The following is a 15,272-nucleotide window of genomic DNA, read 5'->3' on the forward strand; positions in this document are numbered from 1 at the left end:
GCGCAGGCCTTTCACTGTCGCGGCCTCTCTTGTTGCGGAGCACAAGCTCCAGACGCGCAGGCTCAGTAGTTGTGGCTCACGGGCCCAGTCGCTCTGCGGCATGTGGGATCTTCCCACACCAGGGCTCGAACCCGTGTCCCCTGCATTGGCAGGCAGACTCTCAACCACTGCGCCACCAGGGAAGCCCGCTACTTTTATTTTTAAAAGTTATAAAAAATAAGGCTTATCAAGAAAAAAGATAAAGTGAGAATTCTAAGTCTGTTCTTTATATGAGTAATGAAAAATTTTTAAATATTTTAAATGAAAATTTTAAATTAATAAGTCTTTATGAATCATTAACCAGATTAATTTCTCTAGTGAGGATGTTTCTTCACAAAATCATCTATCACTCCTGTGGTCGGTCTTTTTCTTTTTTTTTTTTAATTCTTAAATTTTATTTCTTTTTTTTTTAACTTTCTGGCTGCGTTGGGTCTTCGTTGCTGCACACAGGCTTTCTCTAGTCACGGCGAGCAGGGGCTACTCTTCGTTGCGGTGTGTGGGCTTCTCATTGCGGTAGCTTCTCTTGTTTCAGAGCATGGGCCCTAGGGTGCGTGGGCTTCAGTAGTTGTGGCGCGTGGGCTTCAGTAGTTGTGGCGCGTGGGCTCAGTAGTTGTGGTGCGTGGGCTCTAGGGCACGTGAGCTTCAGTAGTTGTGACACATGGGCTCAGTAGTTGTGGCTCGCAGGCTCAGTAGTTGTGGCTCGCAGGCTCTGGAGCACAGGCATGGTAGTTGTGGTGCGTGGGCTTAGTTGCTCCACGGCATGTGGGATCTTCCTGGACCAAGGATCAAACCCATGTCCCCTGCATTGGCAGGTGGATTCTTAACCACTGCGCCACCAGGGAAGTCCAGTCCTGTGGTCTTTCCCCACCACTCACTCATTTCTTACCACTTGATTATCTAGTTTCCATTTTCATTAGTCTAGTGATTTTAATTTTAGTAGTGGAATCCAGTCTCAGTTCACATGCATCTTTTTTTCAGTTTGTAGGTGTCCAGCCTATATTAATATCTACCAAAGTAGATTTGAGAGCAAAGAATATTGCCAGTAATGAAGAAGTTCATTTCATAATGATAAAAAGGGACCAATTAATCAGGAGGACATAGCAGTTATAAATGTTTATACACTGATATCAGAGCCTCAAAATACATGAAGTAAAAACTGATAGAATTGCAAAGAAAAATAATTCATATTTATAGTTAGATTTTACTACCTCTTTCTCAATTGATAAGCAGAGAGAAAAGCATTAAGGATATAGAAGACTTTGAACATCATCAACCAACCTGATTTAATTGACATTTATAGAATATTACGCTCAACAGTAAAATACACATGGAACATTTGCCAAGATATACCATATTCTGGGCCCAGGCCTTCTCCTTGAAACCAGCTTCCCTTGGCTTTCCACTTTTCTGGCCACCTTTTTCATCCTCTCATTCCAGTTCACAGAGTGATTCTCTAAGTTTTTGGCTCTCTTCCTCTGCTACCTCTCTTGCCATTTACCCTTCTCTCACATTCCATTTCCAGTCTCCCTGAACTTCCTTTCAGTTCCCCAAACACAGCGTGTCTTCTGAATACCCTAGGTTTTAAAATATGCTGTTACTGATTCTGGAATACTCTGTTGCCCTCTTAAGAACATTCTTTTAGTTGCAGCATAGAGTTTACTTCTTTCAGGTATCCTTTATGCCCTCCACCCTCATATTAAATTTTTATGAGTTCCCTCGCACCTTGAATATATCCCTATCACAGTAATTACCAGTTGTGGTGGTGTTGTAATTGTCTCTTTACTTTTCTGTGTGCCCTATTAGACTCTTGAGGTCCCTGGGAACAATGTTGGGTCTGTTGTATTCATTTTACATCCTCAAGGCTTAGTATAGTACCTGGCAGATAGGTGGTACTTAGTAGTGTATGTTTATTGAATCAATGAGTGGTTGACCTATGGTTACACCAGTTACCATCTTCTCTCTCCTTTTCATATATTCTCAATTCTATAGGATGGTTCCCTTTGGCCATCCCACATTTCAAATACCTTTGTGTGTGTGTGTGTGTGTGTGTGTGTGTGTGTGTGGTGAAATATGCATAACATAAAGTTTGCCATTTTGAAGTGGCATTAAGTACATTCACCATATTGTGCAACCATCCCCAGTATCCATCTTCAGAACTTTATCATCATCCCAAATAATCTCTGAACCTCTTAAATAATACCTCCTCATCCCCCCTTCCCCCCATCCATTAGCAACTTCTATTTTCTATCTCTGTGAATTTTTCCACTCTAGCTACCTCATGTAAGTGGAATCATAAAATATTTGTCATTTTTGTGTCTGGCTCATTTTTCTTAGCATAATGTTTTCAAGGTTCATCCACTTTGTCAAATAACAGAATTCCATTCCTTTTTATAGTTGACTAATATTTCGTTGTATGTCTACCACATTTTAAAAAATTCATTCATCTGTTGATGGATACTTGGGGTTGTTTCTATCTGTTGGCTATTGTGAATAATGCTGCTAAGAACATGGGTGTACAAGTGTCTGTTTGAGTCCCTGCTTTCAGTTCTTTTGGGTGTATACTTAGGAGTAGAATTGCTGATCATGTCAAACAAGAATTATCTTGCTTGCCATGTTTATGATGTGCTAGTTGATGTGAAGTGCCAAAAAATGTGAGATAGTCTTGACCATGAAAAAAGAACTTCATCATCTGAGGAAAATGCTTATAGATCAGATGAAGAAAAACTAATTTTCATGTTACCTGAAATCTGTCCAAAAAGACTTTAAAAAGATAGAAGTTATTACTTAAACCATAAGCTTTTTTTTTTTTTTTTTTTAAGTTGAGAATTACGTTTTATTTGACGGACTTGCTGAGGACTTAAGCCTAGAAGACAGCCTCTCAGATGACTCTGAGGGACTGCCCTGAAGAGGTAAGGGAGGAGCCAGGATACATAGGAGTTTTTGCAAGAAACCAGGTTGTAGGAAGGTCAAAAGATTATTGTTAATTAAAGAAAAACAGGGACTTCCCTGGTGGTCCAGTGGTTAAGACTCCAGGCTTCCACTGCAGGGGGTGTGGGTTTGATCCGTGTAAACCATAAGCTTTTAAAAATGGATCTCTTACTCTCTGATACATCTTACTTCACCAACCATAATTTGCAATTGTGATGGGAGAAAAGATTAGGTAGAAGTGGCATAAAAGACTTTGGGATATAAATTTGGCCCTCTCCTGTTTTGCCAGAATCTCCTTTTTAAAAATAAAGGATGTAGGGCTTCCCTGGTGGCGCAGTGGTTGAGAGTCTGCCTGCCGATGCAGGGGACACGGGTTCGTGCCCCGGTCCGGGAAGATCCCACATGCCGCGGAGCGGCTAGGCCCGTGAGCCATGGCCGCTGGGCCTGCGCATCCGGAGCCTGTGCTCCACAGCGGGAGAGGCCACAACAGTGAGAGGCCCGCTCACCGCACAAAAAAAAAAAAAAAAATAAAGGATGTAATTTTGGCATCATTTTTCTTGAAAAGTCCACAATGGTTTCTTGCCTGTATCTAGGAGAAGGCCTCTGGTCTGGTCTATCCACTTAGGTCTCATGAGATCTTGACTAGGTTATCTAACCTTCCTCAACTGAGCTTTCTCGTCTTCCTTAGTTTCCCCATATTAATACATGCTTCAGAAGGGACCCTGGGAGTCAATAAGTATGAAAGCTCTTTAACTGTGATCTGCTCTACAGATGTGAGGAGATAATATTTTGTACATCTATTAAAAGCATGCTTTTCCAAGATTATAGCATAGGCAATCAGGAATTTGTTCTATGCAATTTTGTGCCTTTTAATATTTTCTTCATTTCTAATCAGAATACTTGAGAAAACAGTAGCCTGTTTGCCAAAAGGCATTGGAAGGACCTACTCTGAGTTTCTGTTTATATATGACTAAATCTAGCCGTGGATCTCTAATTCACATGTGAGTAAGTTTAAGACAGTTTAACCAGATGATGTGTTGTAAGCAGACTTTTAAATGCTTCCTGTTTTGACCTCTCCTGACACACTACCTCTTTGCAACAAAGCAAGTGTGTTGGTTATGGTCCAGTAAAATCCTGTACACTGTGTTCCTTTTTAAGTGACTTCTGATCTTAACGGTAGTTTTGGGTTTCTTCATTTTTCTTCTTAGCACATTAAGGAAACCTTGAGGATTGTTTAATCACCTCTGAAGCCCAGAATAATTAAGATGTAGTATGTTCTGTTCCAAAATGCTTCACTTTAACACCTTGATCATCAACCCTGCCTAATTTTGTGGCTATCTATATGAGGAAACAAGTTCTACAGTAATGTGTTTCTATATTCCCTCCTTCTCTGCTAGATATTAGCATCAGTCATTTTTCATTAGGCTACACTTAGGACTCAAATCCAGGAGGCCTCTTTGTTCTGCATAGTAATATGTACTGCATATTTGGAGTGTCAGAGGATGGGAAACAAGCCTTTGAGAGCTAGAATGGGATTTAGACCTACCTCTTAGGAGATCCCATCTTATTCATATGCTTTCTCCTTTTATTATTCTAATTCAAGGTGCAAAATAGGGAAAGGGGTGTTAAAGATCATTCCACCTCATCTCTTTTTTGTGTGGACATGAGTCTGAGGTGACATGCCCAAAGTCACATGGCAGGGTGGTAGCAGAGTGAGGATAAGAGACCAGGGCTTCTGAGTCCTAGTATGATTTTTCTCCCACTACATTATTCCTTCCAGTAAAAAACAAAACATAACAAAACAGTCTCCCTCCCTAAGAAAGGTTAGTTGTGTTGCTAAACTATCTGTGTTTAAATACAAGCATCTCTTTCTCATATGCATATTGTCAGCAGCTTAGGTTTTAAAATGCCAGATCATTTCAGGCGCTGCCTCTTTCTTTGGGCCCCAAATCCCTAAAGTTTTTGGCATTAGAAGTATTAATCTCATTAAATTCTGACCCTGTGAAAACCCCATCTCTGACTCTCTGGCCTATAACATCACAGGAAGTTTCTACCAAAGTCAAATAAAAATAATTTCTTCTGTTATTTGTCTCTGATACTGCTTCTTTCCATTAGCATTGATATTTAGCACTTGAGGTCCTTTAAAGCAATATATAAATCCTCTCTAAAGAAATAAAAGGAATACTCTTACCAGATGCTAAGGAATCACTGGACTTGTAGGATCTCACCAGATACTTCTCTTGAAAGGTTGCATTCTTAGCATAAATTATCTTTAATACTAGACCTCTTATATATACAACATAATTAAAAGCAATTGCGGCGGGGGGAGGCTTGATTTTAGAAAACAAAGGACTGTCACATGTGAAACATAAGATTTCTCCTGCTAGCTTTTGACTGTGTGCATCTCTTGTCATTTTTAAACGTGACACTCAGGGTGGAGTGACAATTTTGTGGAAGGCCAGGGAAGATAGAACTACTGTGAAATAGTAAGGGAAGTGCTTTTCCAGCCACATTGGCAGTGCTAATTTATACAGTCAGTGTGAGAATAAGGATGCTTTTGGTTTCTGCTTTCCCTTCAGTTCCAAATCCTACCTGAATTAGAGTTGAGAGAACATAGGCTCGTAGGGAAATGCACTGGAATTAAGCAACTGGTTCTCAGATTAGGGGCAGTTTTTCTGAAAGTAATCACATTTAAAAGATTGTTTACTGCTTTTTTTGTGAGCTGTTGCTGAAGCCCTCCATTTACCTACATGTCCCTATATCACCCTGTCTGGGGGAAATGGACAGTTAACATAGGTAAATAGAGAAGATTGGGTAGTTTAGAAATGAGAAAACTGAGTACCACCACCATTCACATGGGAGTCAATGTGATGTAGTGGAAAGCACACTAAAATAGAAGTGGAGAAGCTAGGTTCTATCATTTACTAGCTGTGTGTCCTCATCCAAGCCGCTTAACTTCTGGGTCTTTTCCCATTTTGGTTGAGTGTTGATAGCAATACTAGCCTGGTCAAGCTTTCAAGTGTGTTGCGGGAGAATTCAATGTAATTATGCAGATAAAAGCTCTTTGGAAACTGTAACATACTCAGTAATTGAGATTATTATGATTACCACAAAGCCTGGTAGAATATCATTCAGATAAATTGAAGCTGTTGATTTTGGTAGTTGAATCTAATTCAGTAGTTACTTATGGATAACTTCTATTTTGGTGCCCTGGTTTTCATTGATATCTAGCCCTATTATAATGACCTACAGTCTTTTTTTTTTTTTTTTTTTTTTAAGATTTCATGGTGGAAAGGGTATTTGAGCTAGCCATGGAAAGATGGTTAAGATCTTGTCAAGGGAAGGTGATGGCTAGAAAAAGTGACATTCCAGACAGCGAGAAAAGCATAAACAAAATATGGAAGCATTGTAATGTACTTTGCTCTGAGAAGAATCCAGTTAGGTGGATGCCTGGGTTAACAGGATGGGTTAGAAAATGAGGGCTCCAAAAAGTTGCTTGAGGCAGAACTATTAAATGCTATTTTGAGAAGCTGGGACTTGATTCTAAAGGAGCAAGAAGCCTTTGAAAATAGTTGAGAAAGGGAAATATAGGACTTAGCCACAAGTGGCATGAGGGGGTCTAAGAAAAAGGATTCCTAGCTTGGATAACTGTGTGACTGTTTACCCTATTGGTAGAGATAAAGAACTTAGGGGAGGAATGGGAGTTCAGAATGTGTATCGGCTTTGGCATCTTTGGGCACATCCCTTTATCTGCTCTGGCCTGCAAACAAAGGATTAAATAATTTCTAAGATTCCACTTAACTCCCAAGTTTTAATAATTCTTGGGATTTTGTTTAGTAACCTATTAATGGTGGATGAGCATTGAGAAATCTTCATTTCTCAGAGCCTTTCAGAAACTAGCTGCTGCATTTTTTCAAGAGGCAACTTTTGAATTTACCTCCTAGAATGTTTAATTGAACAAACATTATTTAAGCTCTAATTGTCTGCTTTCCTTTGAAGGGTTTCCTCCTTTCACAGCTTGGAATCTTTCTAGGCTCTCCCATAGGAATCCCCTGTGACTCCATTGGCTGCAACCTGCAAGGGTCTGCTGCCTTGAGGAAGTGGGCAGATTGCTGGAATGAGTTTGTTCTCTTAGCCATTAGTGGCTAGGTCCTATTCGCAGAAGATAAAGAGGCTTCTTCTTCTCTTAGCAGTGTTTCGTTTTTGCTTTGTTTGGGGAGTAAGGCACCAGAGTGGTCAAATGCATGACTGTCTGAGTTTAAGTCCTAGTTGTTCGTTAGATGTATTTCCTTGGGCAAGTTACTGAATCTTCCCGTGTCTCAGTTTCCATATCTGTAAAATGAAAATACTTACCTCAGTTTTGTAATGGGGATTAAATTGCTTAGAAGAGTGCCTGGCACTTAGTACTGTTTAAGTATCTGTTAAATATTTTTATTGCTGATAGAGGACAGACCATTGTTTTAGTTTTCTTTAACAAATTTAAATGGTTTCCCATAGCCAACATCCTAGCTTCCTAGAATATCAGACACAGGGTTTTTTCCTAAAGAGGCAGCAAATGCCTTCTTGCAGAAAGAAAATATTTTCACTCTTGGCTTCCTACTGCCATCCCCCTACTTCCACCCTCTCTCCCATTCTTCTTCCTAAGTGCCTAGGGGAACCCTGGTCATCCCTCTCTTTTGTCTGCTCAGGTCCAACAAGAGTCTTACTCGAGAGGTGACTTTGATCTTCCCATTTACTCTGTTTGGCATTGACTTTTGCTTGTCTAGGCTCTGATGTTAGGTAGATCTTTTCCCCAGACAGAGATGAGCCCCGAGCCAAGGAGTCAGCTTCTGTGTGTAGCCAGTAATTGGATGTTTTCTCTGTGAGTTCCTGATGATGAAATTCATATTTAATCCAAGAGTATGACCATTTCAGAGGTTCTAGGAATGCCAGCTACTGTCTGTATTTTGGCCTTCAGTGTACCCCAGACTAAACTCATTCTTAAAATGTATTTGTTCTTCAGATCTTTGGGTTTCCTTACTGTGGTCATTATTAAGCTTTTCTTCTAGTTTATTTTTCTTATTTAGCCCCACTGAAGTTTCTTCAGTATTACAGTCACCTGTACTGCTGCCCCAAACTGGCCAGTATTGTAGTCCTCAGTTATATTTAAAACCCATTTTGTGACTTTTACATATTGTGTCTATTGTGTATGGAAAAGTAGCAGGATCAGTATAAAGACATGGGTAATGTCTCTTTTTTTTTCTTTTAAATAAATAAGTTTATTTATTTATTTATTTTTGCCTGTGTTGGGTCTTTGTTGCTGTGGGCGGGCTTTCTTTAGTTGCGGTGAGCGGGGGCTACTCTTCATTGCGGTGCGTGGGCTTCTCACTGCGGTGGCTTCTCTTGTTGCAGAGCCACGGGTTCTAGGCACGCAGGCTTCAGTAGTTGTGGCACATGGGCTCAGTAGTTGTGGCTTGCGGGCTCTAGAGCTCAGGCTCAGTAGTTGTGGCGCACAGGGTTAGTTGCTCCGAGGCATGTGGGATCTTCCCAGGCCAGGGCTCGAACCCATGTCCCTTGCATTGGCAGGCAGATTCTTAACCACTGCGCCACCAGGGAAGCCCTGGGTAATGTCTCTTAAAACAGGTAGTCAGCATATGAACTCCTCTTCTGCACTGGACAGAATTTCCATCATCTCACTATCATAAGTGGAAAGGTGCTGCCCTTTAAGCCAGTGTGAAAGTCAAGCCAATTTTAAGTCTTGGAAAAAGAGGTACATGTTAGGAAATCCTGAATGGTGATGAGTCAGCCTAACTGATCCAGATTGGCTGCATTTTCTACCACTGGCCAAATTCTGCTTCTGACTTCCGTGGCACAGCCTTAGACATGCTTCTGTATGATAGGACTTTGACCCCCAAGTGCATCTGCTACTTATTTCAGGTAGATTCCTAGGAAAGACTACCACTGAGGCTCGCTCTTTGGCAGCACTTCTGTCGGTGTGGGGTTATGGATGAGGGGTAGGACCCCCGGTGCTCTGCTGTCTATTTCTGGAGGCAGGGACAGGAACAGCACCTGACACGTAGATACGATGTTAGCATTGTGTCCAAGAGACTTAATAGGGCTTCATAAACCCGTATTTCTAATAGTCCCCAATGGAATGCATTGTACCACAAGATGTTCCTTAACCCTGAATCACCGGAACTCACTTAGTCTAAAAATCTAAACTTGTTCTCTTATATCTAAACAGTTGGGAATAGAGGAGAGTGAGTTGCCTTTGGAAAGTCAAGTTGATAGTTTCATCTCATTTTGGTCTTTGTGATTAATTATGACCTACAAAGGGGTTACTACTCTAGCAGGAACTTTGAATTTCCTGAATAGATTTCCCTCTGGTTAGCAGGCAGAGGAAGTACTGACTTTTTTCACTTTCCTGGGGTGGCCTGGGTACTATCTCATCGCCATGTCATTTGTTGACTTCTTTTCCCTGATCTCTGTTTGGTGTGGTAATGAATAGCAAAGCAGAAAACTGGAGGCCTATGTGTATACTTACGGTGCCCATGCTGTGACTGCCAGAAGGCCAGAGAGCCAGTTTTCTAGTGAAACAGACTAATGTTCTAAGAATTGCTTTCATTGAGAAAGAGAACAAGGGGGGTGGGGGTGGGGGAGGCGTGGAGGTGGAGCATAAAGGAATAAGGAATATAGAGCATTCCTAAACTTAGATTCCTAAGTCAGCCATTTAGAGTTTCATGGGAAGACAAAATGAGAAGTAGCTGTCCCAAGGGTTTTATCATTTCAGATATCCTAGATCTCTATTCTAGAAAGTTTCCACTGATGGTAGAATAAAGTTTTGATCTTATACATCAAATCTCAGACTGGACATGCATTTGTCTCTAACAACACCAGGCTACCCTTATGTGGTACGTATCGACTTCATGGAATTGTAATGATATTGATTTAGTGGAAAGTGCTCTGAACTTGGAGATGGAAATACTCAGTTTAAATCCCAACTGCCCTTCTTTCTAACGTAGTAACTTTGAATAGACTTTGAACCACTGGCTCCTGTGTTTCTAAATCAGTCTAAGGGGATGATAGAGCCTACTTCACACGGGTGTTGTGAGGACTGAATGAAATAATGTATGTGAAAGCGCTGAGCAGCACAATGCTTGCTTAGATTTTTCTTTTTTCTTAGTCTAGGGAGGGATGTATATATCCACCCATTAATATTATGGATGTAATTTTCCACATTTTTTGCTTTTAGGCAGAAACTTCTGTAGATGACCATTAATTCCTCTTACAGTTAATGTTTAAAACAAAACAAAAACTGAAACTTCAGTGCTTGTATATAGAATAGTAAGCTCAGACATTTTGCTGGTAGTATCAAAACCATGGGCCTATGATTTCACATATGTAAACTCCTAAAGAATCAATTGCAATCTTGGCAACTTTGCTTTTTCACCATTCTAAAGCTGGAAGAATTAATGAGAACTGGAAGTAAGAGTGTTATTGTAATCGGGAGCCATTTTGTACAAAATAAAGGATAAATTTGTTTATAAAACATTGCGTTTTGGTAAAAACAGATTATGAGAGAGAGCACATTGAGTAGAGAGTGACATCATAATAATGCTGAGAATAAAAAGCATGGTGGGAAAAATTGACCATCATGTGCTTCCAAGCATACTAGAGTTAAAAAGAAAAGTGTGCTCATATAGAAATTTGTTATTTTTCAGTGTGTGGCACATCTAAATAACAACGTAATGAGAACAACATAGAGGGAGGAGTACATCAACCAAGGAAAGTGGACATTGCTTTATTTTCCATCTGTGGTAGTTCTGGGTCTTCCCTAAATCTGTAGTCCTGTTTATACTAGTCCCCCTGCCCTCCTGGCTGGATTCATAGTTTCTGCTGATTTATTATCCAAACTCCTATCTTTAGTTGGGGCTCCTATTGTGCCCAGAGATGTGAGTGATAGCGATGCTCTCCTGATCCACATTCTGGGGCTCTCACCTAACTGGTCGCCATCATCTGTTTCTCCCTTTTTGGCCTTTGATGTAACTGAGTATGCTAGCCAAATCTCTTTAGAACAAACTTCGTGGGATGGTTGTAACCTAATGAGCTCATTGCTGGTAAAATCTGTTTTTTCCTCCTGGGCTGAAGGTGGTAAATGTGAGATAGGAAATACAGTCTATGGTGGGAAAGGCAAGAGCCGATGCTGCCTATAGGTTTGACTGTCCCTGTCAGCTGGGGTTGCTGTCAGCTGTCCTGTGTCTGGGGTGACCCCCAACTCATAGCACTTGAATTCATGCTCTCTTTTGTTAACTTGTGGAATATATTGGCTGCTGAGGTGAGCAAGGTTCCTAAACCTCCTGCCCAGTGTACTGAAGAAAATAGTCATCCAGTGTTCACCTTAAAATACAGCTTGTGATTTTTGCTCTTTAGTCTTTGTCTACATGCATGTTTTTATATAACTGCAGTCATTTTATATATTCCTTTTTTCCATTTGTGTCATAAACATTTTCCATGTATATTTGTAGGACTCACAAATTATAGCATAACAGCTACATAATGATAATGATAACTGTGATGTATACCTTTGATATATCACAGTTTCTCCCTCTTGGTATTTACCAAGGCTGTATCTGGTTTCTTGGTGCTTTTTTGTTTGTTTATTTGTTCTTGTTTGTTTTTTGTTATGGGAGGCATCAAAATGAACATCTCTCTGTAATGTTTTATCCAGAGAGAAATCTCCAGGAGCTAGACCCAGGATATGAACACTTTAATGGCTCTTGTTTTGTAATGTCATATTTTGTTTTCCAGAGAAGTGGCACCTTTTTACAGTGCTACCACTGTGCCCACAAACCCCTTTAAAAGCAAGGCTTTAAATGTTTAGCACAGGAAATGCCCTTGCTTTTAGATGGATCTTTTCTTATTCTGAGGAAAGAACCAAGCAGGATTTATAAGCCCTAGCTAGAAAAGCTAGAAGTGACTAGCTTTTCCTAAGCTGGCAGGAAACACTGACTGTGTTGGGCTGCTACTGCACAAAGCCCTGGCGTGGCTACGTTTGTGATATGTCTCACATCTGGCACTAAGCCACCAAATGATTTTTGGTGAACTGTTTTTACCTCCTCACATCAGATGTGAGAGCTCAAGTTGGAGCTTTCATTATAGTTTTCTGCTGGTAGAATGTTGTAGAAATACAGTGGGTTTGCTGTATAGTCTTAGTAACTTAAAAAAATGTCCTGTTACGTTTAGAATGACTGTGTTTTTTCTATTTGATTCCTTTGCTTCTTCGAAAAAATTAAAACATTAAGCAAGGAAAAGAAAGTCTGATGTAGCCAAGAGCCTCTACTTGAACCTTCTGTCAGGACTATTTATTTAAAGCATTGTAAGTTTCCATGGTTCATGTTATCTCAGGGTATCTTGTGAGTTAATCTTGTGATATGAACCCTGTGGTCCCTACTTTGTTTGTCCCTACTCTGCTAACTGTTTGTGTCTTATTTTTCACAGTGAACATAAAGATTCTGAAAAGAAACACAAAGAGAAGGAGAAAACCAAACACAAAGATGGAAGTTCAGAGAAGCATAAAGACAAACACAAAGACAGAGACAAGGAAAAACGAAAGGAGGAAAAGGTACAGAACTTTCCAGTGGGGAATGAAGAGGTGTGGGATGTACTTTTCATTTTGTTTACCTGTAAAAGCAGGTATTGAAAGTACCTTCATTGACTAGTAAGATTCCCTGGCCTTTGAGTGAAAAAGGTCTGTGTCAGGAGACGTCAGAGCCAAGCAGAGTCTTAAACTATAAAAACCAAAGCCCTTTACCACTGTATTTCACGCACCAAACCTATCCATATCATTACCTTACTGTATATGGCAAATGGATAAATTGAGGGATGTAGGGTTTCTGGGAAAGTCAGTTTTCTTTCATGGGGAGAATTAATTCTGCTAGCCAAATCTCTGTAGAACAAACTTTGTGGGATGCTTGTAAACTAATGAGCTCATTGCTGGTAAAATCTGTTTTTTTTCCACCTGGGCTGAAGAAGGTGGTACATGTGACACGCACATCTGGCTGTGAATAAGTAGTAGTACTGTGCATAGACTTTTTAAAAAAAGTTTTTATATTAGTTTCTGAAAAGGTAATGCTGGATGGACTTGCTAAATTCAGACAATATGAAATAGAGAATAATAGTGAGAAATACATCTCCCTTTTACCCTCAAATCATTGTCGTCTATCTTTCCCTTTCTGGAGACAGCCACTGAGCTATTTTTTGTATTCTTCCATTGGTACCGGTGTGTGTGTGTGTGTGTGTGTGTGTGTGTGTGTGTGTGTGTGTGTGTGTGTGTGTGTGTGTGTGTGTGTGTGTGTGTGTGTGTGTGTGTGTGTGTGTGTGTGTGTGTGTGTGTGTGTGTGTGTGTTCGTTCCTCTGAGTGTATGTGTGAAGATTTTTGTAATGTCTGGAAAGTTGAAGGAGGGCAAAAGTAAATATACTTTGCCTAAATCAGAGAAGATAGGAAATAAAGTACTCTTTTTTGTTTTGGTTTGGTTTTTTATTTCCTGTCTGTACTGCCAAGGGCAAATCCTTGAGAGGTGGAGTATATTTATTGAGGGAGAGGGACCTACCATCATTTAAAGGTAAAAAGCCACCATTTTGAAGGGAAACATTTCTCAGTAAATTGGACAGTTCATCTGAAGAATTGTTAAAAAGGAGTCTTAGAAAAGTGTCAAGACCTTTGGTCCACCTGTTTAGTTTTGCTAACAAGAAGAGTCAGTCTGGGATCAAGATGCCCCAAGAGTGGAGGCCAGATCATCTCAAGTAAGGTAGAGGCTTCTTCAAGTTTAGTCCTTTTAAGGTACTAATCAGTTACTGTTGTTTTACCTTTCAGATTAGAGCCTCTGGGGATGTAAAAATAAAAAAGGAGAAGGAAAATGGCTTTTCTAGGTAAGATTCCTCTGCTGCCTTGGCTTCTCTTTCTCTGTGTGCATCCAGTAGGCCAGCTGCCCACGTTACAGTGTTGTCTGATCTTACCTAAAAGGCACTGACTGGCTATCTCCAGGTTTTCGAGGAAGTTGGCAGTGAAAGGACTTGGTCTAAGCCAATGTGAGCATTTCTGGAGTGCCATTTAGTGAGACTGACCAGCACATTTTCTAGAAGGCTGTTTGGAGTGGAGAAGGTTGACAGAAAGAAGCTTTTTTAAATTGAGATATAATTTAGCAATTCCATAAAATGTACCCTTTTAAAGTATACAGTTTATTGGTTTTTAGTATTTCACAAGGTTATATAACCTCCCCATTATCCCTATCTAATTTCAGAACATCTTCATCACCCCCAAAAGAAACTCTGTACTTAGTAGTAATTTTGGAGTTTCCTGAAAAACCCCTACTCTGAACCCCTACTCTGAATTGCCCCTATGCTGAGGCTCATATTTAGAAACTAACTTGATTTGCATTTTAGGGACAGGTGTAGATTTGAGTAGAAATATTTTATCTCTTTTCCAGAAGGAAAGGAAAATACGCACAATCTAGAGGTCACTTTTCCTTTACTTTTTGGGGCCATTTTGATTCTGTTTTCCTCATCAGCCTCAACTCCCTAAAATAAGCCTGAATGTCTCCTCTGGTTTCAAAAAACCCAGAACTTATATGATCATATATTCTCACCTGCTCCACTAAATGGCAGGATGCATTTACAAGGAGTTGTGGGGAGTATTTGCATTACTGTCCAGGGCAAAGTGTTTTGACAATTTTGCTTCCTTGAAACTTTGAACTTTCAGTTTCGTTTGAGAACATTTTTGAAAATTGTTCCATTTACTCTGGGTCCCTTAGACCAGGGAGAAGCAAGTGCCCTCTTCAGGCATGTTCTGTAACTGTTCTAGGAATGCAGAATAGTAAAATTCAAGAAGCATTAGAGCTGTAAGCTGGGCATTCTGATTTCTTAGGTAACAGTGACTGAACACAGGGCAACTATTTTCTGCCAGGAGACTGCCTTGAACTTTTATTAAACTAAGATATGATTAGACTCTCTGGACTTGGTGTGTAGTCCTGGTTCAGTTTCAGACTTTCTGGGCTAGACGGTCAGAAGCACACCCTTCGAGGCAGTGGTCTCTGTGTTCACTTTGCTGGACTGCTCTCTAGCTTGCATCTGTATCGTGGTAGAGAATCCACATGCTTCACTGGATGGAACAGTTTTCTGGTAATTGTTTTAAAAATTCTTTCTTCAGGCCTAGTAACCCTTCCCAAGTTTTTTTTTTTTTTTTTTTTTTTTTTGCGGTACGCGGGCCTCTCACTGCTGTGGCCTCTCCTGTTGCAGAGCACAGGCTCCGGGCGCGCAGGCTCAGCGGC

At 40.3% G+C, this 15,272-nt stretch overlaps 1 protein-coding gene across 1 annotated transcript in view; it reads left to right on the top strand.

The window, feature by feature from the left end:
- The window catches only part of TOP1 (DNA topoisomerase I), an 86,340-nt gene that overhangs the window by 32,357 nt on the left and 38,711 nt on the right, over positions 1-15,272 (top strand). Inside the window, exons 4-5 of the mRNA XM_082857828.1 lie at positions 12,445-12,568; positions 13,820-13,875. Coding sequence (XP_082713954.1) covers positions 12,445-12,568; positions 13,820-13,875 — 180 coding nt within the window. The remainder of the gene's footprint in view (positions 1-12,444; positions 12,569-13,819; positions 13,876-15,272) is intronic.

This window comes from Leucopleurus acutus (genome assembly GCF_964270905.1).
Source record: "Leucopleurus acutus genome assembly, chromosome: 16".
NCBI classification, from domain to species: Eukaryota; Metazoa; Chordata; class Mammalia; order Artiodactyla; family Delphinidae; genus Leucopleurus; species Leucopleurus acutus.